This window comes from Melopsittacus undulatus, chromosome 9, assembly GCF_012275295.1.
Source record: "Melopsittacus undulatus isolate bMelUnd1 chromosome 9, bMelUnd1.mat.Z, whole genome shotgun sequence".
Lineage (NCBI taxonomy): Eukaryota > Metazoa > Chordata > Aves > Psittaciformes > Psittaculidae > Melopsittacus > Melopsittacus undulatus.
In genome coordinates, this window is record NC_047535.1 from 44,166,710 (window position 1) to 44,186,506 (window position 19,797).

At 38.8% G+C, this 19,797-nt stretch overlaps 1 protein-coding gene across 1 annotated transcript; it reads left to right on the forward strand.

The window, feature by feature from the left end:
* The first annotated feature begins 391 nt into the window (after window positions 1-391).
* On the forward strand, window positions 392-19,260 carry CCDC66 (coiled-coil domain containing 66). Its single transcript, XM_034066380.1, has 18 exons — window positions 392-462; window positions 1,348-1,412; window positions 2,550-2,572; window positions 3,257-3,677; window positions 4,548-4,683; window positions 4,851-4,954; window positions 5,871-5,992; window positions 8,545-8,798; window positions 9,162-9,246; window positions 9,911-10,072; window positions 11,398-11,545; window positions 11,998-12,120; window positions 12,836-13,299; window positions 14,514-14,551; window positions 14,825-15,111; window positions 15,555-15,676; window positions 18,123-18,209; window positions 18,886-19,260. The coding sequence occupies exons 1-17, from the start codon at window positions 452-454 to the stop codon at window positions 18,204-18,206; spliced, it is 2,649 nt and encodes an 882-aa protein (XP_033922271.1). The 5' UTR covers window positions 392-451; the 3' UTR covers window positions 18,207-18,209; window positions 18,886-19,260.
* Window positions 19,261-19,797: the final 537 nt, after the last annotated feature.

Sequence of the window (19,797 nt, forward strand, 5' to 3'; positions counted from 1 at the left end):
GGCACATCATCTCTGTGGCTCTGCGCTGGACTCTTTCAAGCAGTTCCCTGTCCTACCCTGCTCGCTTTGTCAAACCCAACCAGGGGGAAGAAAGAAGACAAATAAAAGGCGAACGGCCTCTTCTCCGGAGCCATAGGGACAGACACCCTCACCTCCCTCCCGCTGCAGCGCAGACACCTTTCCGTCCCTCCACACGGCCCCATTCATCCCTTCTCCAGCCGGGAGAGCCCTCGGGAATGCTGCGCTCTGCAGCGGGACTCTCCCGGCCCTGAACTCCATCCCCCACAAGGCCTCGCTGCGGAGGGCCCCTCAGTGTAGGATCTGTCCATTGGCGAGGCTGCCGCTGCCTGGAAGCCTATGGGCTCCCGGCTCCTTGCTCGGGGTGGCAACCGCAGTACACAGGGGACAGGGGGGCACGTGTGGCCCCTCAGCCTCCGCCGCCGGCAGAGCCATGAACCTGGGGTAAGACAGGGCAGGGAGGGGAGGACTCGGGGCTGGCAGCAGGAGCCGTTACCATGGCATGGGAGGGACTGTCCCTCATGGTCGGAGCCCTGCACGGCCTTCCCCTGCCCGGCCCGAGCAGGAGCCCCGCGGTCCATCCGCACTACGGGTGAGGGGAGCGATGTCCGTGACAGAGCCGGAGGGGGGTAAAGGACATTGGGAAGGGGTCTGCAGAGGGGCTCGGGGGGAAATGAGGTGCTCGAAGCGGCCGTGGCCTTCAGGGTGAGCAGGAGCACCCCATCCAGCCAGGGACCCTCGGCCAGAACCAGGCCCCTCTCTGCGATCTGCCCGCAGAGGGGATGGTGCTGGGCTCGGCTCGGCTGCCGGGTGCGGGTTGACGGCCTGGAGTTACAGCTCCATGTACCTCTGTGCTGTCCTGCGTTAGAAGGTTGTGTGCGAGCTGTGCATAGCAGCACAGTTAAAGACCGTTTGCAGAGTACAGCCCCTCTGTGATCAGCACTGGCATCCAGGCAGACGTGTTGCGCATCTTTAGCGCCTGTGATTTTAATTGTACCGGATAGTTGACATTGTAGGGTTATTAAATTCTTGAGGCCAGCGTATTGCTGTGTATAAAAATGCAGAGTGGCACCTTCAGCACACTGTGCAACATCTACATCCAGATTTTCTGGTATCAGTAATAAAAATATACCCTCTTCAAGAGCTGTCAATTTCTTCACATTAAGTAACTTCTCACAAACATAGGAAGCTTGGGGGGTATGAAAGACCATCTGGACCAACAATGAATACAACGTTATAATTATATACAGTTGCCCTTGTTACTCATGTAAAAATCTTACCATTACTAGATACTTAATATTTCAGATTCCCTTCTCTCTTGTTTTGCAGTGATGGACTGAAGCTTGAAACTGAAGTGCTGGATGGAAAGCCCAGGCTAATTTTAGCTGCTTATGGTATTTTTCTTTAAATCATTTATCTCAAGTGATCTTTAAAGCTTCTTGAAATGAAATCTGAGATCCAAGCAACGTGAAGCACAGCTTTATGCAAATAGTTTTCAGATTAGGAAGAATATATTTGCATTGTTAATTACAAGGCCTCTTGCTCACCAACTTGATACTGAACAGTAGGTTGAGAATGACCTTCTGTGTACTCTTTCCACTGTGAACAGCTGGCAGATAATCTGGACTCTTTACAGCTTGTCTCTCCATTCATAAAAAATTAAATACTTCTATATATTGACTGGCATAATTTGATAATTTCTGTAATTATAGCACCTTCCTTACCAAGGAAGAAGAGGCCTAATAACTGTGCTTCGTTTACACAGAATTATATCATTGGTCACATTTCTGACTTTAAAGCAGCTTTGGTGTTTGGCAGCTTTTATAGTTATCATATAAACAGTTGTAGTTTCCAGTAAGCAATTTATTTAGGCTAGGTCTCGTTATTACCACCTGAAATAGACTTTTCCAATATATGCTCATAATAAAGCATTAATAAATTCTATTTTTGTGATCTGTCAGATGTATGTTTCTATACAAGCACAAATCCACTTTCCCCGACTGTTGGCAGAGGGGTTGGAACTAGATCATCTTAAGGTCCTTTCCAACCCTAACTATTCTATGATTCTATGTGCATCATTTCTTGAGTACCACATCCCATCTATGTGTCAATATTATGATCTTTATTAACAATTATATCAAACATAGTACTTATTGAGACCACTACACATCTATGCATCCTGAAAGATTTGTGTTAAAAGACTGAGGGGTATTTCAGGGCATAGGTAAGGGGAACAATAATGGATAGTGTGATTATGCAAGTATTGATTCTTTAGGCTTTCAGTGATCAAGACAGGTAACATCATATAATAAGGTGGGGTTGGATGCCAGGACTAGCCTGGAAGGGTGTGACAAGAAAGCAAACTGAAAGAATCACAATCAAATAATGTTACAGGAAAAGTACTTCCCCACTCTCTCTCTGCCTTACAAAAATCAGATGAATATAACGGTTTACTAATTTCTCAAGGTTTTTTTCAGGAGGAAGTTGTTTTTAACCACTTCTTTCATATGTTTGTGCTTGTTTCCCGAAAGATAAATCAAAGCCTGCTGTGAAGGTAAGGGGAAAAATTACTTCTTTGCTTAAAGCATACAAATTAACTAGTTAACACAGAAGTTTGGGAACACATTTGAACTGTCTAAATGCTTGTAATCAGTGATATTTGTGAAAGATAAATATGTACTTATGGGTCCCTTCCAACTTGATACTCTGACTTCTCAGGTTCTTAATAGCTGTTAGAAAGGATTAATTAAAAGTTCTATGACTGGAATGGGTTGGACAAAGAAAGCAAGCAGAAAAAGGTCTCAGTACATAGGAGATAATTACAGCTGTAGATCAAGGACCTTGAAAAGGATAAAACTTTAGTACAGAAGAATTGACATTGAAATAATACTAGCTGAATTGTGGAAACATATACGTGTTTGGAACCAGGCATCAGAAACACCAAAGAAAAGGAAAATTAACGTCTGTTAATTCTTCTAAATGTTCTGCTACATAAAGGTATTTATCATACTGTCAATTTTAAATATCCACATTTAGGTGGTGTATTCTCCTCCACCGTATTCGTCATACCCATGAAGATGCTTCATTAGTTTATACTGAGTTAGTGTCTATTGATGTAACAGAGAACAAAAATGACACTTGACCTGTTGCTTCAATCTTGTTTGTATTTGTTACCCATGCAATTTTTTCAACTATATTTCCTTATTTAATTTATGGCCAAATCTTATTGCTTTAACAGGTGGGTAACAAAGGCAGAACGTCTAAACAGGCATTGAGAATGAGGCACACAGCGCGTGTTCTGAGGTCAGCGCAAAATGCTTGTATCAAGCAGGAAAACTTAACAAAACCAAGGAGTGAATCAAGATCATCAGTAAGACAAGGTGAAAAACTGCAAGTCACTAAACACTCCTCAGATGAAGCCACAACTAAAGACCACTCTTTGATTTTCCAAAGAGATAGCACAAACAGATACCCTGATTCAGAGAATCGGAATGTTCTTAAAAAACACAAACAGAAACCTCAAAGCCCATGTGTATCAACTGAAGACCTAAGTAGTGTGGTGTGTTTAACACAAGAACAGCTTCAGCAGATTTTGATGACTGTAAAAGAAGGAACTGGAAGCATCTCTGAGACTAATAATGAGAAGCAAGAGGAAATGGGTAAGATACTGATACTGAAGCTTTCATGGAAACAGCAAAATATGAAAGGTTAACTTAGAGTTCATCACTCAAGTTTATTTGCAGGCTGTGGAGATGTTACTTGTATGTTTAATCTCAGACAAAATGCTGTTTGCTATTATTGATGTGAAATTGCCTGTTACTGTTAGGAACCATGCGTTTGGTAATTTTAACAATAAAAACTAAGGAATGCTTGATTATATATTTTATTGAAGAGCAAATCTGCAAGCAGTTCTGTCAATGTTTCATGCAAAAAAGGAACCATTTTACACTGGGGAAAAAAGAACATATGTACCATTGCCATTAGGAGTCTGGGAAATCAACACAAACCAGAATGAAAAATACCCACCAAACAACCCAGTTCCTCAAAAAAGATAAGCCCTCCTAGTTATGCGAAGAGGTCTAGCTGTGGGGCTCAAGAGTATATTGTAATATATTGTATATATAATATATTGTAATATATGTGCCTTTGTCCTCTGGCCCAAAGATTTATCTTTTTGTTGAACAGTTGTGGGTTTCCTTTCCCGTTCCTCTACTTAGAAGCATAAGAACTATTGCATATCCTCCTGTTTGTAGACCAATGGAGGTGGTCAGTTTTTTGCCATAAGACACACTGCAATGAAGTAAAGTTCCAAAGGCTGAGCTCTTAGCCAACAATAAGTTACTATAAGTCTAGCACTCTAAAAATACCCTGTGAAGCTGGAACTTAATGTGCCTGAACATTACAATAGTTGTGTTAAATAGTGGAGAAATTGTAAATTTCTCCTGTTTCTGAAGTATTTACTCAATGTTGAAGACAGGTCAATGGTCATATTTATATATATATTTAAATATATTAATATTCTACCACAGCTACTACCGAGGCATCAGAGGATAATATTGTAACATTACCCCAAAAAGCTTGTGAGGTTTCATCTGCTCCAGATGAAGCCAGCTCTGATTCAAGCAGGAAACAAGAAGCAGATCCACAGCCAGGAGAGAAAGTTACGTACGTAGATATGCATTACCTATTACAAAACATACGTCTTTGATAGAGTGGTGCTGTAGTTCTTAATCACAGTAAGAATCTTTATAAATACTAATGTAAAAGTTACCTTTAAAATCAACAGATTCGCTTTTGAGGTAAAATTACCTTTTTCCTATCCTTTTCTCTAGAAAGGATTCATGGAAACCTGCTGACATGTTTACTACGTTTGGTGAAAGAGAAAGGGAGAAAGCCTTGTTAGAATTTAGGAAGACCCAATGGAAGAAGGAATTAGGTACTTCACAGAATATATTTCTGGTCAATTTATTACATTCAGGATGGCAGGAAACTTGTGTTCCTTATACTCTCTTAAATGTACTTACATCAGTGCAGTTGCTACAAATTGGAAAGTACAGTCTCCAAGACAGATTTTCTTGAATTTCATAATTTTATGCAAATATTATCAATTCTTTCAGAAATGTTTGTTAACCAAATAGCTATTATCACAAATAATATATTCAGTTACATTTACTATTTTAGGAGTTACTTGCCATTGATTTTCTTATATTCAACCTGTAGTTGAAAGCCATTATTCTTAACAAATTCATTTGGTTTTAGTGGGAAAAGCATCACCCTAATCTACAAGCATGACTGAATATATCAAATTGCAGTTTGAACATGAAACAGTTTCTAGTCCTGCCTCATCACCAGCCATGGGGAATCTCTGTCAGAAAACAAAACATGGAACACAGTAGTAAATTCTATCTGACAAATTAAGCTGTCTATGATTCACATGCAGGAGTCTTGTGTTTTGAATTCAGCTGGAGTGTAGACCATCTCACTTTAGGGTTTGATTCTGCATTGTCAATAGCTTTCATGTATAGTTCCATTGGTTTTAATAATATTAAACTAGTCCAAGACTAGTACAATAAAATTGAGAGAATTTACATACGTGGTTATCTGTTAGTTTTCCATCTTTCACTGGGAAATTAAGCCCTCAATGTCTTGTAATCTTCCCAGAGAGATTCCCTAGTTATCTCTGTATCTCTGGGCAGAGACTCAGATGCAGTCATATGTAGGCTATTACTCCTCTGTTAATTCCATTTTACAGTCAAAATACAGACATGCACTGCTTTTTGTTTTGGTTTGGTTTTTAAGAACCTGTTAATGTCAGTATTAGGAATTCTTAACCAGAGTTTGATTTTTCGAAGATGAACAGGTAGCACTGAAGAAGAAACTGAAAGAAGGTTTGGAAGAAGTAGGTAATTTCTGGGAAAAACCTGGCAATAATAAAATCCATAAAGAGGAAGTGGAACCAGCTGACCCAGATACGGTAAGGCTGTCAATAAACACAAAAGAGCACACAGTTTCCACACAGCACTGTTCCAGGCCAACTTAACTTCTAATTCATACAAGATTTTCTTTTCTGTATAAACCCAGTCTCAGTGGTCACTTTAAACTCTTCCATGACATAAATTCCGGTGGTGTTCTGCTATTGCAGTGGCAGAGAATAGACTACACGTGCCTCACGTGATGTGTCACAGTGCTTGCTGCAGAGATGAAGGCAATGATACTGCTATATTTTGTCTTTCCCACCATTGAGCAAAAGAGCTGGGGTTTGGAAGGTGCTGTAGAGACAATGCCCACACTTCTTAAAAGGAAATTTCCTGTAGATTACAGAAGGAGACAAGAAAAGAGAAGGCAAGTTACAGACACCTGCAGTGTGTCACAGTGGTGTTCAAATCCTGTTTCTAGAAATAGTATTTTAGTACACGTGCACTCATACAAAACCTTTTTAAATGCTTCTCCAAAAAGTATTGAACAAAATAGCCTTACCTTTTTAACCCTTTGGTTTTTCAGAGCAGTTGAATATAAGTCTCTTATGCTGGATTTAGAAGGAAACAGTGGCAAATACAATTACTTTGCAGGTAGAATACCCGAAGAGACTTATAATACTGTCACTGTTGGCCAATTTGGTCAATTTAGTTTTAGCCCTGGAAGTTTTTCATATAAAAGCTGACTTTTTTCCTTTATATGTTCCTACTTCTACTAGTAGTAGTTTCAAGGTTAGTTGAATACTCTGCTTTCTTACATACTGACACAACTCTGCCAAAGACTTTGTCTTTTAAAGTGAAGAAACATGCAGCAAGATTTTACTAGCGCTAGAATACAGCTTTCCAAATTACTGTATGCAGCTTTAACCCTGGATTATATATTTCACCATGCAGGAGATGTATTCACCTTGTGAGATGTTCTGTATTATTAGTGAACAGGAATCTTGGTTACCAAAATTGATATGAATGTTGATAGCCTGTGGCCTTCCAAATTAAAAGACTACATTTTTTACTCTCAAATAAAGCATGAGAGTAAATTGTGTATAGTTAGACAATTCCTAGAGAAATTCTTCATTAATTCCATAGTTAGTAATATTAGAAGAGAGCTTTCCTACCCACCCTACAAAAAAACCCCTTGTTGCCAAAGCAGGTTACATACCTGCACACAACACAAGTCTGTGCTTTTCCTGAACTGTGGAATGGATCAAATTTCCTCTGTGAAAGGTTCCTTTATTAGCTGCTTTGGGTTCTAATTTGATAGGTGTGCTATGGGAAGATGGTTGCAGTCACCAGTTAGTAACCTAACAGCAATCTTCCTTCCAGCCTCTTTTTGAAAGGAAGTTAACATGCACTTAATCTTATTTTCTCTACATCTTTTGTTTTTAAGCCTTGTGTTATACCCACAACCTTTCTGCATACTGCACCACAGATGTGCATAAGAGTAAATTTTCCAACCACTCTGACCTGCTTACACACTACAGAGTTCAAAGGGAACAAAACTCAGGGAACAGGAGGAAGAATAATTTGGATTCTAATTGTATGGACTATGATTTTCTTGGGTTTTTTTAAAATAGGTGTGAAACTTCTCTGACACAAAGGACTTTTTTGTTGAAGGCATCACAGGAAGTTTATTGTATCAGGCTGTGTTATTTAACCTGCAGAATACAGGTTCTGAGGCAGCCATTCTCCAGTCCCTCCAGGGAAACTGTTCTTCTAGTCAGGAGAAAACAACTATAGCAAAACCAAAGGCCCTTAGGTAAAAATCTTTTACTAGTGATATATTGGAATGTTCCCATGGCCATCACTGAGCCAAAACATAAGTCTGGGAGTCTGGGTGGAGAAGAGAGACCTGAACACAGTATATCACCTCTGCAGAAGTTTTAGGTACAGTGGTGGCTGCTGTGGATGGGAGAGATGTTGAAAGAAGGTGTATTTTATAACAGGCCTGTCTAGCTAAAAATAGGAATTTGGAGATTAATATCTCTGCTCAGAAGCACATTCATTCTGCTACTGTCCAGACTTAAAATGGAGGGATAAATGCAGGACAGTGTAAGAGACGCTGCTTGCTCACGTTGCTAGAGTATACACACAACAGGAGCAGAGCATGGCAGGGTGGATAGGGAACTGATCTCTCAATCAAGCAGTTCCCAGTACCATTAGAAAAAATGTGGAATGGAATAGGAATATAAACTGGAAAAAAACCCAAACCAACAAAAAACTGACCAAAACACAACGGTACCAAAAAAAACCTGAATCCATCTTAACTTTTTGATTTTAAAAAATATTTTTTCCCTGAAAATACAGTAGCAATATGGTTTTACTGCCCAAGTATATGGATCAGGAGTGTATCTTCTCATCTGACTTGCATTTAGAGCAAGAGACACTTCTGTTTTCTTATTTAGGGAATTAACTACAGTCTGTATTGTAGCTCCATAAAAGAGCTTTTCAAATGTTCCTGTCCTACAAAAGGTGCATTGTCTGTTTTGTTACCATGCTTAATAGAAACAGTGTAATTGAGCGCCTTTCTGTTTCTTTGTTGACTGGTATTTAGGCTGAAGAACATGACAGATGGGCAGTGCATTTTGATTCTTTAAAGAACCACCTTAATGCTAGTGCAAAACACCCCTTAAATGGAACGCACAAAAAGCAGCCTGAAAATCTTTGCCTGTCACCGGATCCTGAGGAGCTGACTGCTGTTACTCACCCTTTCTCACCTGCAGCTTCAGACAGTCTCATGCCTTTAAAGGCAGGAAATGCAGAAAAAGCTGCTAAGAGCAGTGCCTTGGAACACAGTCAGAAAGCCAGGTGAGTGAGCTTTATCGGGATAATCATCCTCCCAACCAGAACACTTCTGATTCCTCCTCAAAAATTAAAAAGGAAAATTAATTAAATCCTTTAAATCTGATATTTGGATCTTACTGATCTGGCTTAGAAATACCTGATATTTCACTTTTGGAAAACACGGGTATTTCCATTGTTCAGTAATGAAATTTACTGCAAATAACTGTACTTTCTTCTTTAGTGAAATGAATTTCATAAATGTGAATTAACATAATGGGATAACTTCAGTATGAAAATATTACTTGAAAACAAACTGGTTCTAATTAAGGAAGTCTGTACACTTGTTTTCTGATGACTAAAAACATCTACATGTTTCTTTGTTCATAGTTTCCTCCGTTCAATGACAGCTCTCCTGGACCCTGCTCAGATTGAAGAGAGAGACAGGCGACGGCAGAAGCAGTTAGAACATCAGGTAAACTTGTTTTCAAGACTAACACTATTTTAATGAGAAAGGATGAAAGACAGTGTTGTCTCATGAATAAAGCATGGGATTTAATATCAAAACCCAGTGAAGCACTCTTACACTTCAGATCACATATTTACAGTTGTTTCATGGTACTACATACAGTTAGACTCTGCTGGTTGCTTTTAGTAGAGAGATGGTGGCATTTCTCTAACTGAATTCTTGCCTCAAAAAAGGTGCCATGGAGTCTTTAAAAGTCCAGTAGCTTTGTGTGCATTTTAATTCAGTCCCCAATGTCTGCAGGAGAACTGATATTTACCAGTACCCACTCCATGAATCTGTAAACTTTTATCTACAGTCATTCACATTACTTCTGTGGCACTTCAGCTGAACGTGTATCTGCATGATGATGTCTCCGGCTAAAGAATGTAATGGTATAAATAGTATAAATATAATGGTTGAACTGTTATTCTGCTAGATCAAAATATTACTTACAGTACCTAAGGTAAAAATTTGACCATCATTTCTCTATAAGACAAATAAAAGCCTCTTTTAAAACATACAAAGGAAGAGGGCATCTACCTGCCTTATGAGAAATGAAACAAAACCTAATGGTCTTGTTTTTTTTAATATATCTTCTAATTTTCTTTTTTTCCCCCCCTGATGCTACTAGAAAGCAATAATGGCTCAGGTAGAAGAAAACCGGAAGAAGAAACAACTGGAGAAAGAGCAGAGAAAATGGGAAGAACAAGAGGATGAACTGCGCTTAGCACGAGAAAAAGAACAAATGCAGAAACAGTTTGAAGAAGAGATGCTGAAACAAAAACAAAAGGAGGTGGGGGTTTGCTTTTTCTTTAGTGCAGGTGGTCTAATAATACTGGGGTTTGAGGAAAAGGCTTCTTGTTCTTCACCTTCCAATTTGTCATCTCATGGTTTTGAAAATGAAAACTGTCAGAAATTTAGATATTTGAAATCAAAATCTGTTTCCTCAGTTAATAACAGCACACAAGTTTGAGTCTCTTTTTTTTCAGACAAGGGTCTCTTCAGGAAGAGAATAACTAGCAAAAATGGAACTGTCATTTGAAATAATGCAGAAACATGCATTTCAAAATGCAAATTTTAAATAAACAAGAAAACTTTCAGAGTATGTGATCCAGTTATTGTTGTTGGTAACTCAGTGTGTTTAAGATGCTTCAGTACCATGAAGTTTCTTACTGGGTGTGCTTTCACTCTGCATTAAATATATTTATGTTCTAGAGCTTTCTCCTTTAACTGTTGCTGAGCTTTAAATACTCCTTTCCTATAAGATTTAATCCAAAAGTTCTAAGTGCAGATTTTGCATTTGTATACATTCTTACCTTAGTAGAAGGTTAAAAGCCTTGTCTGATGCTTTATTCATCCTTTTGGCACTGTAGCAGCTATTATGGTTTCCTTCATATCTGGAACAGTAGCAGATTCCGTGTCATAAGACAAGGTGATCCCAACACACCCCCTTGTCTAAAACCTGCAGAAATACAGATCTGTGATTTCTCTGAGTTTTTATATGGAAACAGCATCTGCCTTTAGATTCTGGAACAAACTGGTAACAAATTGGAAAAGACATCTTTGTAATAGCACAGCTCTGGAAAAACATTATGCTTCCACCTGCAAATGCAATAGGAAGTAGGGATGAGACAGCAATAGGGGTTTGGACAGGAGATTTTCCTTGTCCCAGTCTCTTGCACCTGTAACCTGGAAACTGTCGCTTTCATGTTTAGGGATGTTCTGCCTTTAGGAGGAGGGTGGGTTTTAAATTATTATTTACGCTTCTTTTATTTGGCACAATGATCTAGGAAGTCAGAAGTGGCTGAAATCAGGCAGAATTTGGGAGAAGATTAAGTTACTAGAAAGGAGATAAATATCCAAATAAGTTTGAGGATTTAGGTACTTGCTTTTTAATGCTAGGATTGAACACCTTTCTTTAGCACAGCAGAGGTTCTGAATGTATCTTTATAGTCATAAAAGTTCTATGTTACACATTGCATCCACTCAACTAGTTCTGGTTTTGTTTGTTTGCTTTAAAAAAAACTCTACCCGAAATAAGATTACATAGGGAGTAAATAATCCTATTAATTTTATTCTCAAAATAAATGATCACTTTTTTTACCACTTTTTTTAAAGGAACTTGTGACTCTGAAGAGAAATGAGCTCTATCAGACAATGCAGAAAGCTCAAGAATTAGCACAGAGATTAAAACAAGAGCAGCGCATTGAAGACTTGGCTCAGAAGGGACATGACATTTCCAAACTTCAGAGGAATCTTGGTGCTGGCAAGTACAAGTCTTTTCATATTCAGTTTGCTCATTCCTTTGGTGTTTGTGTGCAAGTCATTTGTGGGTTTGCTTTGTTGGGTTTTTTCCCCCTGTTTGCATTTGGGTCAGAAATTGTGTCTTGTCTTCATGGACCAAATCTCATTTCAGTTTACTTATTTCCAAACAAATACCAGTGTTAGCTGATATGCAGAACATCATTGTATTTCAGGAAGCACCAAATGCTATATTGCATTAAGGAAGAAATATAAAGATACTACCAGGAGTGCATAGGGAATAATCAAGTCCTATGTGCTGTCAATTAGATTTCCAATGAAAAAGGGACAGTATTAGAATCTGAACCATAGTTCTCAGTCTTCCTTTGAGTTCTAAACCACAGCAGTCTGGTAACTTGATAGCATGGTTTAAATGGAACATACGTGACTAAATTGAACAATTCTGCTTCTTTTTAGGTGGTGCAGAGTTTGAAAATTGCAATACTGGTGTTTCACATCAAAGTCATAATTTTTCTGATGACATTAAGAGCCCCATTGATCAGCAGGCTTCTCCTCGGAAAGACACTGCTGTACAGACAGGTATTCAGCCTTTAAATTCAGTTACTTCAATGCACCTCAAGAAAGACAGTAGAATAGCGTATTTGTGACACTGAGCCAAATCACTGTCATGCAGAATGGAGTAAAGCTAGAGGAAATACTTGGACAGACACAGACATGTTGGTATATTACAGTATACAATTGTATTCTTTAAATAAATTCTAGGTCTATAAAGTTGTTACTTACCAGTTACAGAGTCAAATCCTGCAGTCTGAAATACGGTGTTGAGCGAGTCATGGTCACAAGCCATGCGGGACTAAGTTTACTAAGGCATTTAAACATGGATTTGTAGTCTTCAGTGTGAAAATTCACAAGTTTGATATGGAGCTGGGCTGGGTTCCTCATGAATCTGAAAATACTGACAGAAGCATCCTCAGTAATTCTGGAGTTACAAAACCAGACTCATTAGAACATGAGAGCTTACATTCAAATGTCTAGAAGAGTTTTCTACAATGTTTGCTAAATACCCTGACAGAATTGCAGGTCCATCCAGGTAGAATACTGTTTGCCTCTACTGGTCCCATCTATCTTCCACAGTAAGAAGAATAATAAACATTATAAAACTGTAAGAACCAATTTTTGACTAAAATCAATGATAGATTCAGATCCATGCACAAGTCATGTGTCAGGTCATTTAAAATTATTTGAATAGCTTAAACTTAGAGTTAAAATCTAATTTCTTTATTATTTTTTGTAGATTACTTTAACACTTCAGCATACACTGAGCCAGCTGAGGGAAGAGCTGTGTGTTGTGGATCACCTGATATTGCCATAGAATATAAAGAAACCTCTAACAGTAAAAAATGCCAGAAGGAAATGCACTATATAGATAAAGATTCAGGAAAAGAGACTGGTGGCATTTACAGTGATCTGTATGAACAGTATGCACGAAAAGAAAGACAGATTAAACCTTCAGAAAAATACAACAAAAGACCTGACTGGAACATAAACAAGCCTGGGAAAAGATACATTCCAGCATCAGAAAGATACCCTAAACAGCTGCAGAAACAAAGGGAACAAAACAAAGTGAGACGACAAATGGAGCTGCTTCAGATGGTGGAAAGAAACAACCCATGGAATCTCTGCCCAAAAAAGGGCTGTTACTCAGACAGGTCATCTTCACCTCACAGAGAACTAAATAAGGGACACAGAGGCAGAAAGGTAACTGTGTGGGCTTTAACACTCATCTTCCATATGGTTTTGCCTGCATGGGAATTCAGTTCTGTAACTCAGGCACTGAGAATTTCAGGCACTATCCTTTGTGTGAAGAATGGTATTACAGTGTTGTTTCCTTCATCACAATCAGAATGTATTCAGATTTTGTGACATAGCTCTGTTATTTCAGTCTTCCAAAGTGTTGATTCTCCCATTTATTCATTACCATTGATTCGTTATGTAAAGAAGGAGCCTGATGAAAGCAGCGTGCAGGTAGAGTTACTTGATTAAGAGAATTTTTACTTCCACAAAAGAATATGCATTACTGAGGATGTCTCAGATATGCATCCTTCTTAGTGGAGTAATTTTGTACCCATTTGCAGTGAAAGCACGTTGGTATAGCTTGTGTCTGGGGGAAAAAAAACACAATTTTCATTTAAAGCAGATATTCTAGAATATATCCATACCTTCTCTCTCTCCCTGCCCCTCCCTGCTCACTCTGTATCTATACATATGTGCACATAAGCACCTTTCTCACAACTTCCTGGCCACCTCAGTTCTGTTTAACCATTTGCTTACTGTGCTTGCACACACATACTTTAGAAGCTGTGTGTATGTCAAAAAACCAGTGTGAAGATCCAGAACTGTTCACAGATGCCTTTAAAGATCTGTTGGTTTGTTACACTGAGTTGGATGGTTTGAGGTTAGTGGTCAGTTCTGTGCTTACGTGATTGAAAGGTAAATGTTCAAGAAATTTGTACCAGGAAATAAGGAATTTTAAGCAGAGTTTTACAATAAAGCATTGTCTGATACCTTAAGAACCATGGGATACGTTAATAGATTTCATTTAAATAGATTTCACTTCTAGATACTGATGTATCACATCTAGATACTGATGTATCTAGACCCATGACCAATAATCATGATCTCAGACTGAACCTTTCAGGCTTACAAATGCAAGGTAATTGGAAAATACAGAGAACATTTTTGATAGTGCTTAATGCTGCCATAGACACACAAAATTGGAGCCAGTCCTCCTGTTACTTGTTTAATTCCGTTCATAGATATTACGAGTCTGTTTGATAAATGTCTTTCTTCTGAACCCATTCAAACAGTACTTTTTGAACTTCAGAATAAACTTGCCCTGAAAACTGAAAGCTTTTAATATACAAGCCATGGAGCTTCTTATTGTACCATTTACTTTCTTGGTTTTCTCCTAGGAAGAACAATTACATAAGAATCATGCGAATGAAGAAAGGTATGTCAATACACTGCATCACTTACGTGTATAACTACACTAACATGAAATCCACAGGCTTTTCTGTCTGTGCTTTGTTTAGCAGAAATAGTAATTTAGTTGCCCTTGATTATCTATTATGAAAAACACACAAGACCAGACACGCTGCAGGTATGAAAGCAGAGTAAATGAGGACAAGTCCAGTCCTCTGAGGATTCTCTGTCTCTGCCTATTGGAGACAATTGTTACTTATGTATTGTTTGGGGTTTTTTTAACTCAAATTGTTTCACACAGGTCTGAGTCATCACCTGCTCCGGGAGTTAAGAACAGATTACACCAAATGCAACAAAACCAGACACACGTTTCTAATTGCTTGGTGCATAACAACAGTAGTAGAAGAGAGAAAAACACCAAGCCAGATTCCCATCAGGGGAGCTCCCCTCCTCCCAGTACAGAAGCTGGAAGACCTCCCTCTTTACAGTTCATTCCGTATGTTCGAACAAATGAAGTCTATTGTCTTGATCCAGATGCACCAGTGACTCGACCTTCAACACATGACCCACAGTATCGACAGTTCAATGGTACTGAAATGTATTGTGAACCGATTCATGTAGAAGAGAAGCAGTGTTACAGTGATTTTGAACCGAGTGCTGCAGTTTATACTATTTGGTATTTGTTTCTACTGAATTTTGCCATAGCCCATGTGTGTCACAGCACTGCGCAAAAGCCTTTGCAAACAGATGATGCTCTGTATTTAGAACACAAAAACAAAACATAAAAAGTTAAAAAAAATCAAAAAAGCAACAATATTTCTTACCCTTTTATTTGCCTTTTTTGTCTGCTTACCTTTAATGAGGTAAACTGCATTTCTCAGGTATTATGTATTGAACTGCGTTTAGCAATCTATGTAATCTGAGAGCAACCAAAACCTCATTTTCACAAGCTGTGACAATCTACTGCTTCAGTATTAAACAAAGAACGATAAAGAGTATTGTTAACTGATTTGATCTACATTTACTTTCAGATTCTTACCAAATGCCAAGGCAGATTCTTAGTTCTGATCATGTTAGAGATCCTCTTCTAAATCCTGATGCAGTTAGAGAGAGACAACAAGCAATTCTCAAAGGATTGTCAGAATTACGACAGGTAAGCAAAATGTTACTGGATAAACGTGTGTATTTATACATTAAAAGTCAAAATGAACGTTGTAAAGCATTACATAGTTCAAAGCATTAGCCTTTAATGAATTCTTTCATCATATATGATTAAGGTTTGGGCTCTCCTCTCTACACTTTTGTTCCCTCTCGCTACTTTTGCTTTTCATGCAATACTTCTACATTTGGAGTGTCATCCAGAGGGACTATGGACACTTTAGTCCTTAGATGAGCTATGAAACTGAGAAATATCTGAGAAAACCTGAAGTCAAGAGGAATGGCTTCATTTAGTCTCCAGGTTTTGATCATTAGGGTTGCTTCTAATAAGAATGTTTCAGTTTTAAGGGGAGAAAGAATCATCTTTTAACAAAACACTCTTGTTAATGAAATTTCACTCCTGCATTTTGTGGGTGAGCCCAGAAGATGGTAAGCATGAAGTTATGTATTTTCCTGATTGGAGTCAGAATGCCAGGAAAAAAAGTCAGGCATATCATTATTAAAACATAAGTGAATTTGGTACTTTACCTGTTGGCAACAGTATGTGGCCTGTGACAGATTAAAGCTGTTTGTCTGGACAATCACTGAACAGCTTACTTTTATGCTTCTAAATGTCCTGACATGGGACTGCAAGACAAACACATTCACTTTTAGGTTTGCATTTTGTTCTTGTAGAACACTAAAGATAAACATGTATCAGGATCATCCCTGGTTTTTGAACGGCTCTATACTTAACGTACTTTGTTACCAGCAGCACTAGTCATATCAAAATAAAGAGAAGACTATTTGACAGCCTTAAGTACAAGAAAGGTACCAATAGTTAATGTTATTAATTACCTGCTATGCTTTAGAAAGACACAAGTTCTGCCACACATACAATTGTGCTATAGGAGCAGATAAATTCCTTGTGCAAGCAAAAATGGTCATGGCTCTTTCCAAGGTATTAAGTTGCAATCCAGGAAGACTGAAAGGTTGCCAGTTTCTAATGTCTTCCAAATGGGTTTCACTGGGTCTGGTCTTCCCCAGTGCTCATTAGTATTTTTGTTAAATACCTGCAACTGTTCCATATTTTGCATTCAGGCTTCATTTCTCAGTGGTATTTTGGTTAAGAGTAAAGTGAAGCCATCTTCAAAGCAGAATCTGATCCTTGCATTTGCTGAGGTGAGCTAAAGCTATTGAGATTTAAAGAGGTTGAAGGTGATAATACCCACATTGGCAAACTTAGGAAGCAGGCACTTAGGGACACTTTTGATGCATAGTGCATATTCAGGTCTTGTGAATAGCTAAGATTACTCTTTCAGTGGGCCTTGGCTCTGGGAGAGAGTTAACTGAAAACATGTCAAGTTCTTTTTTAACTGTCCTACCAGGTGCAGAACGCACATAGGGCTTCGTCAGCTGCTGAAGTGGGGTGTGCACTCCTACAGATGGCACCAGTTCAGCATCAGTTACTCCACTTTGCAAAAAGCAAAGATTACTTTTCTATTTCAGAATTGTCTCGTCTATAAATTTTTTTATATACATGCATATATTGGATTGTTCCAGAATATGCAAATATTCACAACACTGATGGCTGTTCTTTACTCTTCATATTTGACAAGTCTTTAGCCTCTGAAATCTATGCCCAGTTACAGTCAGTACATACCAGAGCATCTCAGTTTTGAAACCTTTTGCCAGCAGGTTGTGCCAAGTACCATCACCAGGCTGTCCACCGACAGGCAGAGCAAGACCTCGGGACTTATCCCTACGGAAACATTTCATATTACTTGTGTCCAGGCCCTTTTTAACCTTTGCAAACCACAGGATAGACTTTGTTCCACTTCTCAGTGTTACCTCTTTATCCCCTTAGCTCTGGGTTGATTTAGGGCACTTAACTGCATGACTTCATTTTGTAACATGCTGTAACAAGCTAAATGCAAAACTACTCCATAACAACACTAATGATTGATAAAGGGACTGCAGAAGTCACAGTCAGGGTTTAGTACTTACCAGAGCCATTAACAAAGCAGGAACCTGTTATGTTTTGAAAGTAAATGTGTGTATCCTGAACTGACACTGTTCTAACTCAAATGGCAGTGGCGACCTTTAGCTTAGAGTATAATTTATGTTAAGGCTAAAAGCTGGTACCAGAACAGTCTGGAATGTTACAGCTGTAAGTGACAATGCACAGAGGAGTAAGAAACTTAAGTTTAATTCAGTGGAAAAGTCACCTCTGGAAACTGGGCTGGCTCCTACTTCTGCTACACATGGAGTCTTTTGGAGATACACATGGAGATAACCTCAGGTTCCCTCTCTACTGAATGTGTTACACTGTACTGCTTTTATTTGTCTATTTAAAAAGCATTGTGCTTTCACAATTGAACTGTTTTAACGATAACAGTGACATGTTACTTCTTTGGGCTGCATGAGGGAGACAGAACATTCACATTAATACCCTATTTCAGGGCCTTTTGCAGAAGCAGAAGGAGTTGGAGACTGCACTGATGCCCAGCATGGCTCAGGAAGAGAACTTTATGTCACTGTTTTGACAGGTACTTGGGAATGTTCTGGATTCTTACAATGCCAATGCACAGCATTTTGTTTGCTACTGTAAATAATTATGAACCATCTCTATCTTTTTAACAACACATTTAAATTATGTGAATTTTGATGGATTACAGCATCATGTTGCTTTTCATATTGAAGATGCATTAAACTAATGATGGTGTGTCTGTTTAGAATGGTCTTCATGCTGTCTGAAGACGTGTCCATTTAATATAAGCCATCAAAACAACATAAAAATGTTAAATGGTTTGTTGGTTTTTTTTTAGCATGTGGCTGGATGTATTTTGATAAATAAAAGCATTAAGCTGTATTCTGAATGGCTTGGATAGACTGGGTTGTTATTTTTAACTGTGTGAAACAGCTCATATTTAACCAGTCACATTTTAGGCTTAAACAATGTGTGTTAACTCCAGTAATTCCAGGATTTAAGTCCACAGAAGTGCTGACTCTAAACATTTCCCCCTTCTCAATTAAACCAGGATAAGAGCACTTAACACTGCAATGGGCTGGGCCCAAGGCAGTGGAACTGAGTTTAAGGAAGTTTTCTCATAAACAGGGTCTGCAGGGGTCAATATTCAGTGCTCCCGGTCAGAATTGTTCACTTCAGATGAGTTTGCTTTCAGTCTTCACAGGGTAACGTGGGGGAACTTCTCTCTCTTCCAGATCTCCACAGAAGACGCACAGCCTGCGTTTGTGGTAGTGGTTCTATGACCTCATGTGGTAAATGCCACAGAACCTCCAGCTTGAGGCTCTTACCTGCAACCACTGGTGGTAACCACAGCCGGAACCTGAAGCCACCTCGCAGCAGTGAAGGGAAGAGAGGCTCTTGGGGTGTGTGAGACTGTGCTCTACCCTGCAGGTGGACAGTTCTTCACAAGAGCCATTGAGGTCTATTGATACAGGGGAGTTGTTTGCTTTGAAAAAGAGAATGCATTTGCCATGGTTGGTGGGAGGGGGACAGCTGCTACCCCAGCCTCGCACTGGCTTGTTCTTGATTTAAACACCAAACAACTGCTAATAAAAGATCTTCAAATTTAAGGATAAGTTTATGGTTTTTGGTTTTTCTAAAGCTACCCTTTTTTAACCAATAGTATTTGTCCCAGCTAGCGAGTTCATCATGTCATTTCCATCACTGTCATCTGGCATTAAACCACACATCCTCTATAAACACACTAAAAGAAATTACAAACAGGAAAAATCCAACCAACCAAACCGACTTGAAGCCAAGAGCAGTGACTATAGGAGCAGAGGATGAGTACCCACAAAGCCAGCAGTGTCAGAACAAGGGTCTTCTTAAGACTCCACATCTAATGCCAGCAGCTGCCATTTTCCAGAAGCTGACTCAGAAGATGAGCTATGAAATAAGACAATTGAGAGAGAAACACTGGGAAAAATACGTTATAATTCAGCAGATATGAAATTAAAAAGAATAAGAAATGGATAAACCTCTGTAGTTATACCACAATGCGTTTAAAGAATAACAAAAACTGAGGAAGGTCCCAGTAATCATTAATGCTGAAGGGGGAGAGGATGGAGGTTTCTCAAAGGCAAACTACCGGAGTCATTAAAACAGGT